At 40.2% G+C, this 23897-nt stretch overlaps 1 protein-coding gene across 1 annotated transcript in view; it reads right to left on the reverse strand.

The window, feature by feature from the left end:
* Positions 1-20918, reverse strand: part of LRP6 (LDL receptor related protein 6) — a 175395-nt gene extending 154477 nt beyond the window's left edge. Inside the window, exon 1 of the mRNA XM_047066194.1 lies at positions 20613-20918. Within this exon, the coding sequence (XP_046922150.1) occupies positions 20613-20667 (55 nt within the window). The 5' untranslated portion in view covers positions 20668-20918. The remainder of the gene's footprint in view (positions 1-20612) is intronic.
* Positions 20919-23897: the final 2979 nt, after the last annotated feature.

Below are 23897 nucleotides of genomic sequence, written 5' to 3' on the forward strand. Positions count from 1 at the left end.
ATTTAAACCTTACCTATTCCATCAATCTTTCCTACTGCCTCAGCTTTCCTTCTTTGAGACCTTACAGTCTTTACCATGTATTTGATATTAGCATTTTTAAAAATACATTTACTGGGGCGCCTGGGTGGCGCAGTCGGTTAAGCGTCCGACTTCAGCCAGGTCACGATCTCACGGTCCGTGAGTTCGAGCCCCGCGTCGGGCTCTGGGCTGATGGCTCGGAGCCTGGAGCCTGTTTCGGATTCTGTGTCTCCCTCTCTCTCTGCCCCTCCCCCGTTCATGCTCTGTCTCCCTCTGTCCCAAAAATAAAATAAACGTTGAAAAAAAAATTAAAAAAAAAAAAAATACATTTACTATTTCAACCAAGACCTCTGTCCCTTGAGAACAGCAGCAATATCTTATAACTAAGTTTATCCCCAAACCCTGGCAGAGTTTACTGCCTGACAATAATACGGTAAACATATTTACTAATATCGAATAGGTATTTTCTAGAACCTGCACTAATATCTAAAAGGTATTTTCCAGAACCAATATATCTGCCATTAACCCAAAAGGATTTTACATTAAGTACTGGCCAAGGGCTCACAAATGCCCATTTCTTACCTATTGACTTGTCCAAAGTTTAGTCAAGTTTACCTCCTCGCCACGCACTGCTAAACTTTGGCTAGCTCTCAGCTTAAGCAAGACAATGCAGAACATCCTCTTTTAAGGACTCGTTCCGAGCATAAGGTGACCACAGGAAAAAACATCTGTTAAATTACCACGGTCATGTCATCTGCTCACCCCCACCAGTTTATCCCACTCTCCCACAAAGATCCTGCTGGAACTATTCACTTGTATCTATAAGAGAAAAGCCTTTTGGTATTTGATTTTCAGATACCTACGTACCTCATGGTCAGAGCATCACAACAGTCTTTCCAAATAAAGTGTCATCCTAAGTAGGGATTTATTTTTGACGCTGGTATGGTGACATGACTTGGATGAGGACTGGGCTTCAACTACGGACATACACCATCCCTACCTTGATAATTCTATGTAAACTTCTCTCCTGTCCAGAAATTCATGTATCTTTCCTCAATTTCAACTCCTGAATCAGTGCTCCATACATCTAGTCTGTTGCAACATGGTACTTTGATATTTTCCAGCCAAGAAATTTTTTTCTCTGGCTCTTTGAGTAGAGAATCACACCCTAACTCTTGAGCAGGAATATTCCCAGCTATTCTGTGAGGCCTTTTCTATTCTCCCTTGACTCCTCCAGTGGAGATTACAGAGGCAATTTCCTTGGCTCATCACAAGGGAACACACCTCACCCTACTGCACTTTGCACTTTACTGCACTTTGCAGATACTGCCTTTTTTACAAATTAAAGGTTTGTGGCAATTCTGCATCAAGTCTACTGGTGCCATTTTTCCTACAGCATTTGCTCACTTCATGTATGTACTTCACCTTATGGTTAATTCTCCTAATATTTCTAATATTTTCATTATTGTTGTATTTGTTATGGTAATCTTTGATCAGTGACCTGTTATACTACTACTGTAATTGTTTTGGGGCACCACAAACTGTACCCACAAAGACAACAAAATCAGTAAGTGTTTTATGTGTTCTGACTGTGCCACCAACCAGACATTCCCCTGTGTCTCTCCCTCTCCTCAGGTCCTGAGACACAACAACGTTGAAATCAGGCCAATGAATAACCCTATAATGGCCTCTAAGTGTTCAAGTGAAAGTAAGAGGCCCACATCTCTCACTTTAAATCAAAAGCTAGAAGTGATTAAGCTTAGTGAGAAAGGCATGTCAAAAGCAGAAATAGGCCAAAAGCTAGGCCTCTTGTGCCAATAAGCCAAGTTGTGAATGCAAAGGGAAAGCTTTTGAAGGAAATTAAAAGTACTACTAGAGTGAACACACAAATGATAAGAAAGCACAACAGCCTTATTGATGATAATGGAAAAAGTTTTAGCAGTCTAGATAGATCAAACCAACCACAACATTCCCTTAAGCCAAAGGTTAACCCAGAGCAAGGCCCAAACTCTCTTCAGTTCTACGAAGGCTGAGAGAGGTGAGGAACCTGCAGAAAAGTCTGAAGCTAACACAGGATGGTTCTTGAGGTTTAAAGACAGAAGCCTCTCCATAACATAAAAGTGCAAGGAAAAGCACCAAGTAACTATCAATATAGAAGCAGAAGCAAGTTATTCAGAAAATCTAGATAAGATAATTAAGGAAGGTGGCTACACTAAATCACACATTTTCAATGTAGACAAAACAACCTTATATTAGAAAAACACAACATCTAGAACCTCCACAGCTAGAGAAAAGTCAATGCCTGGCTTCAAATCATCAAAGAACCAACTGACTCTCTCCTTAGGGGATAATGCAGCTGGTGGCTTTAAATTGAAACCAATGCTCATTCACCATTCTGAAAATCCTAGGGTGCTCAAAAATTATGCTAAATCTACTCTGCCTGTTCTATAAATGGAACAGCAAAGCCTGGATGACAACACATCTGTTTACAACATGGTTTACTGGTTTTTTTTTTTCAACGTTTATTTATTTTTTGGGGGACAGAGAGAGACAGAGCATGAACGGGGGAGGGGCAGAGAGAGAGGGAGACACAGAATCGGAAACAGGCTCCAGGCTCTGAGCCATCAGCCCAGAGCCTGATGCGGGGCTCGAACTCACGGACCGCGAGATCGTGACCTGGCTGAAGTCGGACGCTTAACCGACTGCGCCACCCAGGCGCCCCAAGTTTACTGGTTTTTAAGCCCACTGTTGAAACCCACTGCTCAGAAAAAAAAAAGATTACTTTCAAAATATTACTGCTCGTTGACAATGCATCTGGTCACTCAAAAGCACTGATGGAGATGTTCAACAAGATCACTGCTGGGGCGCCTGGCTGGCTCCTTTGGTTAAACGTCCAACTTCAGCTCAGGTCATGATTTCATGGTTCATGAGCTAGAGCCCCACATTGGGGGAGCTCGAGACCCACTTCGGATGAGCCCCACTTCTCTGTCTCCTCTCTCTGCCCCTCACTCACTCGCACCCTCTCTCGTAAATAAATAAGTAAATAAATGAATAAATAAATAAATAAAGTTCTAATAATGATATGGCCAAGTTAATAACCAATATTAATAAAAATGTGAACAGTGGCATTAAAGTAGCCTGTTAATAGAGCCCCACTGGGGAGACACAGCAAAACTTCTGATGCTTAACCTTCATAACAAAAATAACAGAGCCATCACTTTTGCATACAATATTTTGTATTTTAAAGAACAGTTTAACACGTATGATTCCACTTGATTTCCATGTCCTCCCTGTGAGGGTTTTGAGTCAGGTGTCCCTACCTCACTGGTAATTAAGAGAATTAAGACACAAAGAAGTGACCTATCCGTGGTCACAGAGCCAGTCAGTAAGGAATCTAGAGTTCTTCTAGGTTCCATATTTTCTTACAAAAATCTGCTCATTCTGACACCTACCCACAGTGGTTTCCCATTAACCAGAATTCTACTTTTCCATCATAATGCCAAAAATGCCAGAATACAGTTATACACATAACGAGGATGACATCAGCTACGACTTAGCAGCATGCTTAGTGCTTTACATATAGTTTCATTTAATTTTTACAACACTGTAAAGTAGGTGGTATCATTATGCCAATTTTACAGATGAAGAAATCAAGAATCAATGATGTTAACTACCTAACTCAAGACCATCCAATTAATAAGCTTATGATGTGGAGAACAAATTCAATCCCAGGTCTGATTCCAAAGCTGGACTCCAAACACCAACCCAAATTTCCCTGTGTCTCAGTGCCTAAGGCTCTCACCTCCCTCTCCTGTAGTCAGTACCGTGTCAAACCTGAAATAAGCTTAGTGGGTACTAGTTGTTTCCATGAATCCTTCATAATCTTTTTTAAAAGAACTTTTATTCATGCAGAGCAAGTAAACTAAGTATAGATAATACACAATGTTACATTACTCTCAGGTGTACAACATGATGATTTCAAAAATCTATGCCATGCTCACCACAAGTGTAGTTACCAACTGTCACTACAGAATGCTATTACAGTATTTTAATACATGTTTTTTAATGTAACATGTGTTATACATACATAAAATATTTTCCTATCTCTAGATGGTATTACCAATTATAATTTTAGATTATAAAATCCCTTAAAAGAGTTCTATTCTAATTGGTTTGAAAGTAAACACTTGTTCATATAAATTGAATATTCCTAAGATTTCCAAAAATCAAGGAACTTAAACTTCTTCTACTTTCAAAAGTATTTTTCATAGAAACTAACCCACGTATTTTAAGAATCCAAAGTAATAAACTTCATATAAAAAAAATAATAAAAAAAAGAATCCAAAGTAACACATATTTAAGTAAATCTTTGGAAAATGAGACTAGTTCAATATTGTTGGTATAATAAAAATAGCTATGTCTTCTGAGTTATCGACATAAAATTAAGACAAGCATACATTTTTATTCTATCTGGATATGTTCTTCCTAAACTTTTACAGGTTTACTAACAGAATAAACTAGCTTTACATCTACATTTGTATTTAGCCAAGTTGTTCTGGCAATCATTATTTCAGTTAGTAACTATGTTTTGTAATAAACCAACTTGAAGATAGTTTCCAAAATATTTTCTTAACACGTTAAGAACTATGCTGGGGCACGTGGATGGCTCAGTCGGATTAAGCATCCGACTTCTGCTCAGGTCATGATCTCACGGTTTGTGGGTTTGAGCCCTGCATCAGGCTCTGTGCTGACAGGTCAGAGCCTGGAGCCTGCTTCGGATTCTGTGTCTTCCTCTCTCTCTGTCCCTACCCTGCTCGCCCGCGTGCTCTCTCTCTCTCTCTCAAAAATAAACATTAAAAAAAATGTTTAAAAAAACTACAAGAACTATGCTAATTCACCAATATTTATTAAATAACAAGGTCATTTCTATAAGATAGAATACAGCATAAGCATTTCAAGTTTATATTTTTTTTTTACCCCTTACTTTGAGGGTTACCAAGCAGCTATATATACATATATTTGAGTTTACTTATAAGCATATTCATTTTTGCCACATTGAGAAGTGTATGGCTATAAAAAGTTGTAAGATATATATATTCATAAGCTCTGCCAGTCTACTGAAAAATGATGGTGCATGACAGGCAGTTCAGGTCTCCAACTCCGTAAAATAGAAGCAATTATTAAGTCATAATCTTACATTTATTTTAACGTTTATTTATTTTTGAGAGAGTGAGCGTGCATGCACAGGGGACAGACAGAGACAGAGAGAGAATCTCAAGCAGGCCCCTAGCTGTCAGCTCAGAGCCCAACACAGGGCTTGATCTCACGAACCATGAGATCACGACCTGAGCCAAAATGAAGAGCCAGACACTTAACCAACTGAGTCACCCAGGTGCCCCCATAATTTCATAAATGAAACTGTACTAGGAGAAAAAGTGACAGAAAAGAACAACTTTGTATACAGGTGTGCAGGATGTGTTTTTATTAAGAAAAAGAAAATAGTCCCAAAGTAAAATGACTAATTATTCCAAAATAGAAAGAAGAAGATGCAAGACAAAAGCTGAATGGTTACAGAAAGTTACAAAAAGTTTATGAAAAAGACATTTTTTTGTTGTGGTCAAAGCTGGCTAGGATCTGATGGGTTTATTTGTAAGATTTTCAAAAAGTGCTTTAGTATCAAATGTTGTTACTTGCACAAAAGTAAAATTCAGTCTATTAAAATGACAAAATTTTCTCGGGTTACTGGTCTGCTCTTAATAAAGAGGTTATAAAAGGTTTTTCTTTGCCTTCTAAATAATCTCCCTAGAAAGTGAAAATCCCGTATCTTATCAGAATTTCCTGTGCTTGAGGGGCGCCTGGGTGGCTCAGTTGGTTGGGGGTCCAACTTTGGCTCAGGTCATGATCTCGTGGTTCATGAGTTTGAGCCCCACATCAGGCTCTGTGCTGACAGCTCAGAGCCTGAAGCCTGCTTCAGATTCTGTGTCTCCCTCTCTCTGCCCTCCCCCATTCATGCTCTGTCTCTGTCTCTTAAAAATGAATAAACGTTAAAAAAAAAAAATTAGAATTTCCTGTGCTTGATGTTGACTTTATCATATCTTGATTATTTAAAAAAACAAAACAGAACAAAAATCCTTCTCACTTTTGAGAGAGCTATGCTTCATCATGTTCCTTCCTATGGTTACTTTAAATAAAATTTTTTACACTTTGGTTAAATGGGTAGCCAACTAGTTCTTCTCAGTGACCCATCATCCTATCTAATCAAACGTTCAAATCTCCAAATCTCCTACAACTCTGACACTCTGCTTTTACTAAATCAAGTCCTAAATGATATATCTTGCCCCTATGACTATCTTCGAAATTTCCCAAAGGGTCCCTGGGAATTCACAAAGAATTTCTTCTTTCATCTTCTAAAAAGAGGTGTTAAAAATAACTAGGTTAATTTGATCAATGTTATGATTTGTGGGGCGCCTTGCTGGCTCAGTTGGTACAGCATGCAACTCTTGATCTTGGGGTTATGGGCTTGAGCCCCACGTTGGGTACAGAGATTACTTAAAAAAATTAAATCTTTAAAAAAAAATGTTATTACATGGCAAATCAGAAGTGATGCTTACATTCCCTAGATTAAATCATATGAGTAAAATATTATTTAACAAATTACATGAAGTTCCTAGGAATCTATCAATATTCTGTTAATGATATGTTTCTATTTATCAGGAGTCCTGGTGCTGCTTTTCCTAATATTAGACAACAATACTGTGTCATCAGTGATCATTTCAGTTACACATTTTTATGTTAACTTCGTCATATACAATAGGCTCATGTTTCTCAGTCAGAATTCACATCACTTACTTAAGGAATTTTACTATATAGATGTTTAGGACTTATTCCAGACTTATTAAAATTTTTACTTAATAATCTCGATACATTCTCTTTGTTGTTGTTCTTGGCCTCCTTCCCACCCCATTCCCTCTTAATTTTGATATATTCTTGATGTGCTCTAACTATATGTTTGATGGGACATGTGGCCCAGGATTATGATATATTTTACAGTTTTATTCTCTGCAAAGATCATATACATTCATCACATAGATGATATAATATCCACTCTTCTTTAAAATAAGGTTAATCATTATGGTTATATTTTGTCTAAAACTTTTTTGGATTGACCTGACTTTGGTTTGCATGTCACAAAACCAAATTTCCTAATCAATTGCATTATGTTTTATAACAAACTCTCATCAGATCTTTCGTTTTTAAAATTACTGGGGGGGGGGGGAGGGGTCGTGGCAGCACCTGGGTGGCTCAGTCAGTCAAACATCAGACTTCAGTTCAGGTCATGATCTCATGGTTCATGAATTCGAGCCCCAAATCGAGCTCCTCACCGACAGTGTGGAGCCTGCTTAGAATTCTCTCTTTCTCTCCCTCTCCCTCTCCCCTTTTGTCTCCCTCTCCCCCACTCTCTCTCTCTCAAAATAAATAAACTTTAAAAATAAAATAATCCATAGTGGGACACCTGGCTGGCTTAGTCAGAAGAGAATGCAACTCTTGATCTTGGGATCATGAGTTTAAGCCCCACATTGACCATAGAAATTACTTAATAATAAATTGGTTAATTAAATTAAATAATCAGGAGTAAGTTAATCACCACCATTTTAAGTCTTTTGTCATCTACAGGTTTGTTTTTTTTTATTCTGATGCTTTCCTGAAAGTGCTTGCAAATCAGGTATAAGCTAGCTAGAGTGCTCATCTTCAAAGGACTGTTGAAAAAGGACTATACCAGGTACTCTTGGGCTTCTGGTCACTTAAATAACTTTGAGACTGTACCAGTGGACTAAATCAGGATTTCTAAAAAGCCAGTGGAGAAGCAGATAGGTTCATAAGACTACTAACCAAAGATCTAGAAGGACAAGAATTAACAGGACTGAATAAACTGATGAAGAATGATCACAAGTTTTATTTAAGATACTGCTGATGCTTTAAATGTCCCATTTTCTGGATATAAAGAATTCTTTTCTTTTTTCTTTTAAGTTATCTATAACTCATTAATGATTTAAGCAGACTATGCTTCTGTAAACAGAAATAAAACATTTTTCCTCCTTGTCTGACTCCTCCATAATTCAAAAACTTTCATTGTGTATTCTTATTTTCCCAGCAATACAGTTATTTGCATAAGTTCAATAAGAGTCTGTCCCACTAGTTGGAAACATTGGTTATGCAACCAAGGCTTTGACTGGCATGCCATTTTTGAAAGTGGTGCTCATTTAATCAAATATGACTAGACAGATTTGAGGAGCTGTGGCTGACTTCATGAAGCCAGTGCTCACAGTCCTCTTAGGAAAAAAGGACTGGTACTTGGCTTGGAGTTCCAAGCTTTGCAGAAGTAAGCAAGATCACTCCCAGGCAGGCCCAAGAACCCTAGGACACATTTGAGAATGTCAAGAATTCACCGGCATCTATAGGTACTACAAGTGAAACCTGATAGTGAATTCTTGAGTTGGCTTCCTGGCTTCAAGAAGCTTTTAAAAATGAAATCCAAAATAAAAAGTTCTGCACAGCAAAGGTAACCATTAACAAAAAAAAAAGGCCACCTACTGAGTAGGAGAAGATACTTGCAAATTTGTACAAATTTGATACTTGTAAGGAATTAATATCTAAAATACATAATGAACTTATACAATTTAACACACACAAAAAGCAATCTGATTAAAAGATGAGCAGACAAAGGCGCCTGTGTGGCTCAGTTGGTTAAGCGTCCAACTTCAGCTCAGGTCATGATTTCACGTTCCTGAATTCAAGCCCCACATCAGATTCCACCCTTGCAATGCGGAGCCTGCTTGGGATTCTCTCTCTCTCTCCCTCTCTCTACCCCTTCCCCCACATGCTTGCTCTCTTTCTCTCAAAAGTAAAGAAATAAACTTAAAAAAAAAAAAAAAAGATAAGCGGAGGACCTGCAGAGACATTTTCCCAAAGGCATACACATTACAAGAGACACATGAAATGATGCTCAACATCACTAATCATCAGAGAAATGCAAATCAAAACCACAATGAAATTATCACTTCACACCTGTCAGAATGGCTAAAATCAAAACCACAAGAAACAACAAGCATTGGCAAGGATGTGGAGAAAAGGGAATATCAGGCACAGTTTGTGGGAATGTAAACTGGTGCAACCACTGTGGAAAACAGTATGGAGGTTCCTCAAAAATTAAAAATAGAGGGGCGCCTGGGTGGCTCAGTCAGTTAAGCGGCTGACTTCGGCTCAGGTCATGATCTCGCGGTCCGTGAGTTCGAGCCCCGTGTCGGGCTCTGTGCTGACAGCTCAGAGCCTGGAGCCTGTTTCGGATTCTGTGTCTCCCTCTCTCTCTGCCCCTCCCCCGTTCATGCTCTGTCTCTCTCTGTCTCCAAAATAAATAAACGTAAAAAAAAAAAAAATTAAAAATAGAATGCCATATACTCCAGTAATTCCACTACTGGCTACTAATCCACAGAAAATACAAAACATTAATTTGAAAAGATATACACACCCCTATGTTTACAATAATTTACAATAGCTAAGATATGGAAGCAATCCAGTGTCCATCACTAGATGAATGAATGAAAGTGTGGTGATGTGGTATATGTACACACACACACACACACACACACACACACACACAGGACTATCACTCTGCCATAGAAAAGAATGAGATCTTGCTATTTGTGACAACATAGATGGATCTAGAGGGTATTATGCTAAGTGAAATAAGTCAGACAAAGACAAATAGCATATGATTTCATTTATATATGGAATCTAAAAAACAAAGCAAACTATTAAATACAAAAAACAAGGGCGCTTGGCTGGCTCAGTCAGTAGAGTGTATGATTCTTGATCTCAGGGTCAAGAATTCAAGCCCCACATTGAGCATGGAACCTAATTTAAATAAATACATTTTATAAATAAATTCGTACATACATACTGAGAACAAGCTGGTGGTTACCAGAGGGAAGATGGGTGGGGGAATGGGCAAAAAATGAAGAGGATTAAGAGATACAAACTTCTACTTATAAAATAAGTCACAGAGATGACAAGTACAGCATAGGGAATATAGCCAATAATACTGTAGTAACACTAAATGGTGACAGAGGTGACTACACTTATCATGATAAGCACTGAGTAATGTACACAATTGTCAAATCACTGTACTGTATACATGAAGCTAATAATAACATTGCATGGCAATTATACTTCAATACTAAATTTTTTCCTCCAAGTCCAATCCAAGATTCCTTATAAAAATGTTCAGCAAAGCAAACTTATAAGGCCTATACCTACATAAATAATCAGGTCAAATCTAATGATATCAACTTCACAATTACTCTTACTCTACCTTGTTATGGACTGAATGTTTGTGTTCCCTAAAACTCTTATGTTGAAACCTTACCCCCACTATGTGAAGGTATTAGGAGATGAGGTCTTTGGGGACTAATTAGGATTACATAAGGTCATGAGGATGGAGTCCTCATGAATGGGATTAGTACCCTTTCAAGAGTCGAGAGCTTGTTTCCTCTCTCTGCTATCCACCATGTGAGGATAGCGAGGTAAGTAGTCTGCAATCCACAGAAGATCCTCAACCAAAAACTGATCATGCTGGAACCTTGATCTTGGACTTTAAGCCACCAGAACCATGAGAAATAAATTTCTGTTGTTTATAAGCTACCCAAACTACACTATTTTTGTTTTTTTTTATTAAAGTTTTTTTTAATGTTTATTTACTTTTTGAGACAGAGAGAGACAGAGCATGAATGGGGGAGGGTCAGAGAGAGAGAAGGAGACACAGAATCTGAAACAGGCTCCAGGCTCTGAGCTGTCAGCACAGAGCCCAACGCGGGGCTCGAACTCACGAACTATGAGATCGTGACCTGAGTTGAAGTCGGACGCTTAACCAACTGAGCCACCCAGGCACCCCTACACTATTTTTGTTATAGCAAAAAGCCTCTAAGCCTTAGCAGACTAAAACATACCCCTAATAGTGAAAAATTCTGTTTTGAACAGGGGGACTAACCAAGTGTTCAAAACTGTTCATTACTTAATCCACTGAGTTGGCTTGACCAAACTTTAGTCAGGCTTTTCCCCTTTCCCACAAGCCCCTAAACTTTGGCTTGCCCTAAGTTTAAGGAAGTAGATGCAGGACTTCCTTTTTTTTTTTTTTAATATTTATTTATTTTTGAGACAGAGAGAGACAGAGCATGAATGGGGGAGGGGCAGAGAGAGAGGGAGACACAGAATTGGAAGCAGGCTCCAGGCTCTGAGCCATCAGCCCAGAGCCTGACGCGGGGCTCAAACTCACAGACCACAAGATCTGAGCTGAAGTGACCTGAGCTGAAGTCGGACGCTCAACCGACTGAGCCACCCAGGCGCCCCAGGACTTCCTCTCTTAACAGCTCATTCCATGCATCTGCTGACCACAGGGGGGAAACAAATCCAGTTAAACTATCCTGATCATGCAATCTGCTCACCCCCACCCACTTTACTCACCTCCACTGAAAGCTCCTGCTGGCCCAGCTTACCCTACTCTGTAAAAGTTTTTTGTGTTTAATTTGAGACACTTGCAGATCTTTCAGTCAGAGCATTCTCCCTATTATAATAATCTTTTCAAATAGTCTCTCCTTACCTAAATCCGGACTAGTTTTTATTTAACAGTATTATGACAAACCACCTACTGCAAAGTCTAAAATAACACTGATATTTATTTTCCTCTATTAAAGATGACTGGTATAGGGGAGCCTAGGTGTCTCAGGTGGTTAAGCACCCGACTTCATCTCAGGTCATGATCTCACGGCTCATGAGTTCGAGCCCCACGTCAGGCTCTGTGCTGACAGCTCGGAGCCTAGGGCCTGCTTCGGATTCTGTCTCCCCCTCCTCCACCCCCGTCGCTTGCACTCTCTCTCTCTCTCAGTTATAAACATTAAAAAAATGTTTTAAATGACGGGTATCATCTTCAAAACTGTAATAAGGCCCAGGTAAAATTAAGTACATACAGAAAGCAATGCATGTGAAATTACCATCCAGAGTACCAGCAATCTAGACTTAAGTTAGTCATTCACCTTTCTCCTTCATGAAATGAAGAATTTGGGCCAGGTAATTTCTAATATCCCTTCTATCCTATTAATCTAATATGAATTTGGCAAAAAAAGGTTAACTGAGACAGGGCTCTGTATAAGTTAGTACACAGAAACGAGACGCTGGTGAACTACTCAGTGCTTCTCCAGCAGAAAAAAGAGGAACTTAGGACTTTTTTTAATGTCTATAACTTCAGAAAGAGATTTCAGAAATAATTTCTCCAAATAAAGATCCCAATGATCAAAACCACACTCATTCGAAAGTACTTCATGTATCCATACAATGATTATTCAACCATAAAAAGGAAATACTGATACATGCTATAAATGTGAATGAACCTTTAAAACATTATGCTAAGTGAAACCAAGACACAAAAGGCTACATGTTATATGATTCCTTCTATATGAAATGTTCAGAATAAGCAAATCTGTAGACACAGAAAAGTAGATTACTCATTACCAGAGGCTGGGGGAAAGGGGAAATGGAAAGTGACTACTAAGGAGTAGGGAGTTTCTTTTTGGGGGTGATGAAATGTTCTGGGATTAGACAGTGGTGATGGCTGTAAAATCCTGTGAGTATACTAGAAACCACTGAACTGGACACTTTAAAATGGAGAACTTTATGGTATGTGAAGTATATCTTTAACAACAACAACAAAAAAAAACAGGGTTAAAAAAGTACTTGAGATTGCTAATTATATTACCAATGCAAGAGTTATATCCTAAAACCAGACAACATATTACATAATTCACATTTCAAATTCAGTCTCAGATATATAAACATGCTGATTTATTTCTGATTAGTTTCTCACATAGAAACATGCTGATTTATTTCTGATTCAGTTTTCTCTATCTAATCTGTGCTAAAAGAAATTACAGTACCTACAAATTTATACCATATCTAATAAATGACTTGAGACAAAACACAAAATGAAGCCCCAAAACAAACTGTATAAATGCCATAAAAATTCACATCTTTTTATACCGCTTTAAATGTAAAATTTAGAATACCTAATACAGGCAAAGCTCTGATACATGGTAGTACTGAAGGAAAAATACCTATTCTTGAAACAGCTTATATCTAACAAAGAGCTGTTGTCTTCACTGGCATAAATCAAGAAACCTACAAATAAAGACCATATAAATTGTAGCTAAGAGTTCACATTAATCAAGTTCAGATGTTAGCTTTCTCAGACTTGCAAAATACAGAATCTTTAAATTGGATATATGGATACACTTAAATTCCATCTTTCAATAAAAGCTGGCCAATAATGAGAAAGACTCCTATCCCTATATCCAGTGATTTTGGTCTAGGAATGATAACGTCTAGGATGATAAATGGTCTAGGATGACTAACCAAGGCCATCAGAGAAAATAGCTTCCTGGCCAAACATATAGAATTTGATAAAGGTATCATTTTCCAATAAGTGAGTGACTATTTTCTTGAAAAACATGGCTACTGCAAATCATATTCACCTCTGCATTTTTATAAACTTTTTTTAATGTTTATTTATTTTTGAGAGAGACACAGAGCAAGAGCGGGAAAGGGGCAGAGAGAGAGGGAGACACGGAATCTGAAGCAGGCTCCTGGCTCCGAGTTGTCAGCACAGAGGCCAACGCGGGGCCTGAACCCACGAACCATAAGATCATGACCTGAGCTGAAGTCGGCTGCTTAACTGACTGAGCCACTCAGGCGCCCTGCATTTTTATTTTTACTGAGAATGTAATCAATAATTTTAAGCCTAATGTCAATTTATAACTTAAAAATTCACTTAACTAATAAATTTTTTCAGCTAAAAATATGATTTCACTTTGTATCCCCAATCTCCTGGCCCTGCCAAGCAAGGTATCACAGAAACAAAAATTAGCAAGTTACATTACAGCTAAGAGGATCACAGCATTAAAGCACCACTAATTTTCAACAAACAGAGCCCAGGCACATCTGAATGTCTTGAACTTTTTGTGAAGATAGTCAACTGCCACAAATAAACAGTTGAGAAACAAAGTGTGTGCTAATAATATCAAATTAACACTGTTTTCCTCTAATTTTAAATTAGTAATTTCAAGGGCAAATATCCTATTCTTAGGTCACCTAGTCTACGTATTTGACTATGTAATTTCAAAGTTATTCACATGGAGCAGAGTTCTATTCATTAAGGTGAGGCTCATTTTACAGAAAACACATAAAAACTCTCATATGAAGAATAAAACATGGGGGCACCTGGGTGGCTCAGTTAAGCGTCTACCTTGGGCTCAGGTCATGATCTCATGGTTCATGAGTTCGAGCCCTACGTTGGGCTCTCTGCTGATCCGTGCAGAGTCCACTTTGTATCCTCTGTCCCCCTTTCTCTCTGCCCCTCCCCACCTCATGCATGTGCACACACGTTTTCTCTCAAAAATAAATAAGAAAAATAAATAAAATATACTACTTTTAAAAAAAGAGTAAAACATACAATGCAAGGCTCATTTTACAGAAGACACATTAAAAACTTTCATATGAAGAATGAAACATGCAATGCTGGAAGTTGGTATAGCATTTACCCATCCTGCAGGGAGAAGTTCATCAATTGAATAATTTTAACTGTTATAACAAAATAATAGAATAAAAAAATTTTCTCAGGGCACGTGGGTGGCTCAGTCAGCTAAGCGGCCAACTCTTGATTTCAGCTCAGATCACGATCTCATGATTTGTGAGTTCAAGCCCTACATCTGGCTCTGCACTGACAGCACGGAGGCTGCTTGGGATTCTCTCTCTCCCTCTCTTCTGCCTCTCCCCTGCCTATGCTCTACCTCTCTTTCTCTCAAAAGAAATAAACATTTTTAAAATTTTTTCTCAATTAGACAATGTTTTGATAAAATCATTCTGCCCATACTAAACTCTTAAACAAGTAAATAAGTATCACAATCAACTGCACTATTTATCCTCTGGTTTATCTATAATACTCACCTAAAATAGTGTTAAATAAAGCTTCAATCCTTTAGAAGGTAAAGTAAACTTAATAGCGACCATCTTAGTTATATAAAATAAAACATAACATATCAGAAGTGGGGAGCCTGGCTGGCTCAGACAGAGGAGCATGCAACTCTTGATGTCAAGGTCAAGAGTTTGAGTCCCACGTTGGGGGTACAGAATACTTAAAAAAATAAATAAAAACTTAAAAAAGAAAATATCAGGGGCACCTGGGTGGCTCAGTCGGTTAAGCATCCGACTTCGGCTCAGGTCATGATCTCACAGTTTATGGGTTCAAGCCCCGCGTCAGGCTCTGTGCTGACTGACAGCTCAGAGCCTGGAGCCTGTTTCAGATTCTGTGTCTCCCTCTCTCTCTGCCCCTCCCCTGTTCATGCTCTGTCTCTGTCTCAAGAATAAACATTAAAAAAAAATTTTTTTTTAATAAAAAAAAGACAATATCGGAAATAAAGGTATTTCATGGAGTTTTTGTTTCAGTTGTAGAAGAGTCAAAAAGTTCAAAAACCACTGGCCTAAAATTATTGGCTCCCTAAAACAGTGCCTGGCACTTAAATGTTTTACTAGTCTTTCCTGAGCATTAATGTTTCTTTTAATTTAGCCATCCTAATATTAGTAGCCATTTATTCAAAGTCTACTACTGACTGTGCACCATACTCTCCCTTTGCAAATATTATCCCATCAGTTCTCATAGAAATCTTGTAAGATATTACCTCTACTTAACAGGAGAGGAAACTAAAGCTAAGTAACTTGTCCAAGACTACATTAAGTAGTAGAATATCTGAACTTAATTTATCCACAAAGCCTATATCTTCCTGCCCCTCTTTATAATCTTCTCTAAATATAACTTGCAATGAAGTTTCCATGATGAAATTAAAATTTCAAGAGTATCTACAATGACCTAAACAGGTTATTGTGTTACTTGTTTTTCCAACATGTTCAAATTATAAACTCACGTAAAACATTTTCATTTATATACCCTCCACAGAGTCTTATTTGATATTCAAAAAAGAGTCCTTTCTGATAGCCAAAGCATGTATAACTATACGGAAAGAATATTTCAGTTCAGCAAATGGAAAAACCTCCAATTAAAGCAAAACAGAGGCGCCTGGGTGGCTCAGTTGGTTAAGCGTCCAACTCTGGACTTCGGCTCAGGTCATCATCTCATGGATTATGAGTTCAAGCCCCACAGTGGGCTCTGCACTAACAGCACAGAGCCTACTTGGGATTGTCTCTCTCTCTCTCTCTCTCTCTGTCTCTCTCTCTGCCCCTCCCTTGCTCATGCATGCACACTCTCTCTCTCCAAATAAATAAATGAATAAACTTTAAAAAAAAAAAAAGGCAAAACAAAGAAGTCACTGAAAAACCAAACCAATGGGAAAAATCTGTTAGGCCTCATAATAACAAAGAGCTGAAATCTTACTCGTACCCAATCAAATTATTCCTTAGCCAGATAAGCAAACCTAAAGCCAAGTAACTAGGAATGAAAGTATCACATTTAACTATATGAAATTACCATCAAGTATCAATCACATCAGGGGTGCTTGGGTAGCTCAGTCGGTTAAGCATCAGCTCTTGACTTCAGCTCAGGTCATGATCTCACCATTTGTGGGTTCAAGCCCCACACTGGGCTCTGCACTGGCAGTGCAAAGCCTGCTTGGGATTCTCTCTCTCCCTCTCTCTCTGCCCCTCCCCTGCTCATGTGCACGTGCAATCTCTCTCTCTCAAAATAAATTTTTAAAAAGCATCAATCATGTTAATCAACCTAATGCTCAAAAGGTCATCCAGTCCAGCCCTCTCCAGGTGTGTTGCTTAGATCGAAGATTCACCAGAATGTTAAAAAAAATTTATGGAAAAAATATTCCCAAGTTTGGGAAATAGTTAAACAAAATTAAAATTGGTCTCTTCACGTTCTCTCAGAGATCTTAACATTTTAATATGACTTACGCATCTCTGTATACCTAATGAAAATAAGGTATACAGAGATTAAGTGACTTACCCAAGGTCACGACACAGCTAGCTAATGGCAAACTTAGAATGAGAACTTAATTCTCCTGATTCCCACTCCAAAATTCACTCTACCTCCTCAAGATTTTGTTCCACTTGATATTAAAGCAAATGTTTTTCCAAGGACCACTTCTACAAAATGTAAGACAGAAAACACTAGTGGCTTGTTTGTACAGTATTTACCACCATCCCACAAAAACTAATAATATTTTCTAAAAAACTAAGTAGCAAAAAATTTTTATGAAACAACAAAGCCTCCTCAACATAAGTTGGGACATAGTATTTACAGATTATACACACAATGGTATTCCAAAATTTATAAAAATCTTATAAAAATATTTGCTCTAAGGGCACCTGGGTGGCTCAGTCGGTTAAGTGTCCGACTTCAGCTCAGGTCATGATCTCACGGTTTGTGAGTTCAAGCCCCACATTGGGCTCTGTGCTGACAGCTCGGAGCCTGGAGCCTGTTTCAGATTCTGTGTCTCTCTCTCTCTCTCTGCCCCTCCCCTGCTCATACTCTCGCTCTCCCTCTGTCTCAAAAATAAATAAATATTTAAATATATATATATATATATGTATATATTTGCTCTAGAGAATTGGAGATATAATCTTTTCTAATCAGTACCTGGATGGAACCAAGAGAACAGTAAGGATGGCAACCGAGATTGTGAGATCCATTAGAACAGGGACATGGCTATTTTGCTCACCACTATACCATCAGAGCCTGATATACAGTAGGCAGGTATTCCCATACATATTTGCTAAAAGAATGAACAATAAATCCCTACTATTAATAAATCCCTACCAATAAATCCCTACCATCCTTCCACTGTTAATTAGCTATAGGAGCTTAATCAGATCATAATCTGTTTGATTCTGAGTATCCTCACTTGCAAATTAAGCAGTTAGACCAGAATGATCAAAATCTCTTCTGGCCACAAGAATTTGTAAATCTTACACAAATTAAGTCTCAAATTCCTGGCATTTGAGAATATGTCCACAATAAAAAATTATAACAAAAAATAACATTAGCAAATCACTTGATAGTCATCATTTCACTTAATATGCCTGTTAAACATGCAAATTAGGTCAGTATTACTATTTACATTTTACAGGTAAAGAAACTGAGACCCAGAGAAATTGACTGACTAGACCAGAATCACAAGGTTATTAAACAGAGAAGCACAGACTTTGAACCCAAGATTTTAGTGCTGAAATCCCCAAATCTTTCCATTACACTTTGTCCTCAGATGATAGGGGTTAGGGATGCAGCCCAGACGATGACCGCATTATTCCCTGGCTTTCAGCTATTGACTTAACAGCGCTACAGGACAAAAGGTCTCCCGAACTCTCTCATCAACCCATCATCCCAATATTAACTCCTCATAACAACTCCTCTACAGAAAAAATTATCTTAACGCGACAAGTTAATCACATTTTTCTCCTCAGAGTCCAAGGTCAACTAATGCCACTATTATAACACAGAATGACATTATCAAGGAATGAAAAAAACCTAAATTATGAATGAAAATCTTTCACATCAAAAGACTATTTTTTAGTTCAAATAATATGTACTCACAGTTAAGCACTGATAAATTCAAAGACCACCTTATACTATCATTATGCTACACTGAAAATGAGAGGTCCACTTTTGGAAATTTGCTGGTAGAAATGAGGCAGTTTAAACTATTAACTCTTTTAGGTCTTGTTACATAACACCGTACTTCAAATTAATACTTCAAGTACAATTTCTCTGAAGTCCAGTAACGAACAAACCCAACTCTAGACTCAAACTTGGTGTTAAACAAATGGCATTTATGTCACACCCTTACCCTCCAAGAAATACAGCCAGGCAACCAGAAGCATCCCAGGTTATGGACTTAGATTTCCCGAGGACTTTAACCAACCAGCTGACTCTCATATTTAACTACTAACATTCTGTCTTAAAATATATGCATATTCTTAGGTCAAATATGTTTCTCACAACTAGAGCAAGATCCCCTTTCAACAAAGACTATACGATGATGAAATAAACATGTACTTATTAAGCCTTTCAAGTACACAACACTGTATTAAATTCTCTGCCAAGACAATTAAGCGAGCACTGTCTTTCTGGGGGTGACATGCGAAAATAGTTTGGAATATGCTGACAGTGAGTCATAATTATTAAGTATAAGTAGATATAACATGCAAACGTAATAATCCTGCAAGAGTAACTACAGAAAAAAAAAAAATTCCTCCTACTCAAAAAAAAAAAAAAGTCAATCACATTCATCCAACACAAATATACACACACAGAAGGCATCTTGGGTTCATTTGCACAAGATCATGAGTTACTATCGTGCCCTGTAAACTTTAGCAAGTTATGGAGGCTTAACAAAAGTTTAGTTTGTTAAATGAAGAGCTAAAAATCTCCATGGACTCAAGAGGTCTTATACCTGAAAAGAATTTGCCATGAACACGTGAGAATTTTAACAAAACCAAAGCCACAGCCACTGCATCGATCCACACGTAAATTCCTCTGCTGGTAAATGCTCAATAGCAAGACTCATCACCACTTCCACACGGATAAGTTTGAGAAGAGCTGTTGAAATCTTGCGGGCCAATCAAAAACCTTAGTGAACTGTCACAAAATAAAAGTCACGGCGTATGTGACAGCTTTACAGGGCAATTCAAAAAACCACAGGGCCGTCGAATTTATGCGATTCTCGGAGCAAAATACCTAGAATAGCCCACGTTTTTTACCAAAGTGCCAAGCAGTCCCCCAGGGGAGCGCAGCAAACGATAACTTAGGTCCCAGGACAGGCTCCTCTTCACACAAGGATGACTTTCCTATTCAGTGCCAACTGTACACTTGCAGGCTCCGAAAATAGGGGCAAGTCCTGAATACCAGGGGTTACAAGGGCAACGTTTCTATTTTATTATGGGCTGAAGCTCAGAAGATTCCCAGTGCTGAAACGCTCGACCTATAACCTCGGAGTCACTTTCCAACTGTGCTCTCACCCAGGATCATTAGATCCCCAACGGAAGCCAATTATTAGTAGTAACAAGGCCTGGAAAAATAGTAAGAAGGCTCTAAAAGTTCACGTAAGAGACACAGAAAAGGTGGGGGCTTCCAGAGAGAAGACCAACGTTAAAGCATCTTCGGCTCCAACATTTTAAAAGCCAAAATCCATACAAAGACCCTTCTCCCGGATGACTCCCGGCAGAAAGGGACACGCAGACCCTCAGTCACTGCGATAGAATGGAGCTCCAGGGGTTCACCTACACAAGCAGCCCGGATGAAGCTCCTCTGTGTCCAGGGAAGGTCCGGAACCCCAGGAAGGGGTCTGCATTGTGGCCAGGCGGAGCGCACAGCCCCTTCTCCCGGGCCCCTTTCTCTCTCCTTCCCCACGACCAGGCCTCTCCTGGCTCCTCTTCCCCTTCTCCTCCCTCCCTCCCCCTCCCCCCAGACACACACAAAACAAGGCCACCTCCCCCCCAAATCCCACCAACTTTCCCGCTCCCCCCCCCTTTCCCACCTCTCAGGAGCGCACAGAAACTGCAGACCAGGAGGCTCCTCAGGACGGCCCCCATCTTCCCTTCTCGCGTTCTCTTCTCTCACCGGCGAGGGGCGGCCAGAAAAGGGGGAGGCGAGGAGCCGGGGCGGCCGCCGCAGCGGCAGGTCTGCACGCTCATGCTTCCCAGCTTTCCAGAGAGAGAGAAGAAAGAAAGGGGCACGTCAAGGCTCCGCGCGCGCCGCCGCCGCCCTCTCTACCGCGCCGCTCTGCCGGGGGCTCGCGCGACGCCAGCGTCTGCTTCCATCCCGCCGCCTCCTCCCCCGGCGCCCCGCTTCCCCCGCGCAGTTCCTCATTCAGCCTCTTCCTCTCACGCAGCGGCGCAGGGATACCGCGGTCCCGCCGCCGCCACGGGTCGCCGCGAAGGTCTCCCTGCGCGCGGGCGAGCCCCTCCCTCGGCGCCGCCTCCCGAGCAGCTGCGGAAGAAGGTGGGGGGCCGCGCGCACGGCTTCTGCTTGGAGACCCCGGGAGATCTGCCAGGCGAGCAGTGGCGAGCTGGAGGGAAAAGGCCTCCCGCCGGCGCATTCCTATGGGATTCTTTCCTGGGTCGGCCGCTGCGGCCCTCCCCGCGGAGGGCGTGAAGCGACGTCGAACAACATCGGCCCGGCGTGGTCGGGACTACTTTCTGCGGCTCGGCCGGGCCGCCGCCTGCTCCGCTCTTTGTGCGATCGCCGCCGGCCGAGCCAGGTGGAGGTCCAGGCACCCGCTGCCTGACACCTGGGCTGGGGACGCGGGAGGCGGCGGGCAGGCTGCAGAGCTTCAGGCCGTGCGCGGGGAGCCGCGCGGGGTCCGGCACAGGGTGACGAGTTCAATCTTGGGGCTTGGAAATGGGTTTACGCTTTTCTCTGTTAAGGAAAATAAAGACTAATGCTGCTTACACCAGCTTTAAACGTGATACGGGGAGGATGTCCAAACGCCAACTCAGAACAGAGATTTTTATTTTCTCGTGGCTTTCCAGAATTACAGACCATCCCCAGAATTAGGTCCCACAAGGACTAAAGATTTCTAATCGGCCAGGTAAAATTCCAGGATAAATGCGTCAGCACCTAAGACAGAGCAAAGGGACAATTGGTAAGGACTGCGCTTGGGATTTTACGAGTTGCATTTATAGATAAATCTTTACCATTTTTTTGATCAGCTCGCAGCTTGAGGAGGAAAAGATTCACCAGAATCTCAGCCTGGTTTTGCACAGCCTCTGCTGCTTTTGATGCTTCCCGGTGGAACAGCCCAGACATCCACCCCATAAAAAGAAGTGGCAACTTCAGCTGAGGAGGCAACTCCAGCCAGAGTTAACCATAAGGGAGCCATCAGGTGAATTCTGTACGGCTGTCACAGGCCCTTACCTGGAGGCAGACGGGCGAGCAAGTGGAGGAACTTCCACCATGTTACTTATACAAAAATTCCTCCTTAACTGCAAGACCTCCTGCGGGTGCCTGAAACCATGGATAGCACCCAGCCCTACATATACCGGTTTTACCTATGCATACGTACCTGAGTTAAAGTTTAACTTATCAATTAGGCACACGAAGAGATTAACAACAATAACCATAAAATAGATCAATTACAGCAATATACTGTAATAAAAGTTATGTGACTATGGTCTGTCTCTCAAACTATCTTCCCTGTACTCACTCTTCATGTGATGATGTGAAATGATAAAATGTCTACACGAGAGATGAAGTGAAGTGAAATGATGCAGGCATTGGGACGTAGCCTTAGGCTACTATTGACTTTTGACAACAGTCAGAAGAAGAATGATCTGCTTCCCATCGTGGTTGGCTGCGGGGAACCACTGCAAGCAAAAACCTCTGATAAGGGGGCACTACTGTACCTCAGTGACATTGGAGTTCACTGAGGGTTTGCACGCACATTATCGTATTGGACACTAGCCTGGAGTGAGGCAGGATTTGTTACTTATTATCCTCATTGCACCGAGGAGGAAAATGAGGGGTTCAATGACTTCGCCAAGGCCACTCAAGTAGTTAACAGCAGGACCCAAACCCAGCCCAGGTCTTTCAACTTCAGACACTGCTTCTTCCAAGAAATATGTGCTGAACTAAGTGATACAGGTCTGTAAGCAGGCAGAGGGCAGAAACAGTCAAATCACTTTCTCCTAAATTCACCTGAAGAAAATCTAGCCACCACTGATTTAAATTACCTTCTTCCAAGAACCATGTCAAGACTGCAAATTTGGCCTCCTGGCCTCCTCAAAACAGGTAACTGTGAACCAGGTTTTTCAGCAATAGCCTAGAAAATGTATTACTGTGAAGCTAGTGAGGCTGTGGAAACACCATAATGTAGTGGAGAAGAGAAGGCGTGAGCTTTGGATCCAAACCCTACCAGTTACAAGATGTAACTACTCAAAGATGTACGTGATGTACAAAACCCACTGCACCTCAGTTTTCTCGTCTGTAACATGGGGATGATACCTCCTTCAGGCTTGTAGTAAGGATTAAATTAAATAGTATATTGGGGTGCCTGGGTGGCCCAGTCGGTTAAGCGTCCAACTTTGGCTCAGGTCCTGATCTTGCGATTCGTTGGTTGGAGCTCCATGTCAGGCTCTGTGCTGACAGCTTAGAGCCTGGAGCTTCCTTGCTTCATATTCTGTGTCTCCCTCTCTCTGCTTCTCCCCTGCTCATTCTCTCTCCCTCTCTCTCTCTCCCAAAAATAAATAAACATTAAAAATTTTTTTAATATATCTAAACTATATTGATAAATAATATATCAGTATATGATAGGTGCTCAATAAATAATCATTTCCTTTCTCAACCTCAAGGTGAGAAAGGTGTCATAATATGACCATATTATGGTGTTATAATAACTTGGAATCCTTGGAACATAATAGAAGAGAGGGAAAAATCACATGCTCAAAATGCTTATCACAGGATTATTTATAATTGGAGGTAGACAACTGTGAAGCTGATGAAAATTAACCTTCACTTAAATTAAGTGACAGTTAAGCTTCACTTTCACAGGCCCCTTCCAGACCCCGGGAGGGTCCCTAACAATGTATTCACAAAGTTTGCAAAAGTAAGGCTTTTTTGTATTCTTTTACTGAAAACGTCTCTCAAAATTATATAAATTTCAAGTTCCATAAAACCTGGATTTGTTCCTATTTATAATAGGAAACCGAGTACAACCTAAGTTTCTATACCGTCATCCTAAGTAGAGAGAGGAAGTATCATACAATGTTGAAAAGTGATGGTTCAGATGACTACACAACAGTGCTGGAAAATGTTTACAGTTAGT

Source organism: Lynx rufus, unplaced genomic scaffold, assembly GCF_022079265.1.
Source record: "Lynx rufus isolate CCGP_SWC_20201006 ecotype Redwood Valley unplaced genomic scaffold, mLynRuf1.p SCAF_7, whole genome shotgun sequence".
In the NCBI taxonomy this organism is placed as follows: domain Eukaryota; kingdom Metazoa; phylum Chordata; class Mammalia; order Carnivora; family Felidae; genus Lynx; species Lynx rufus.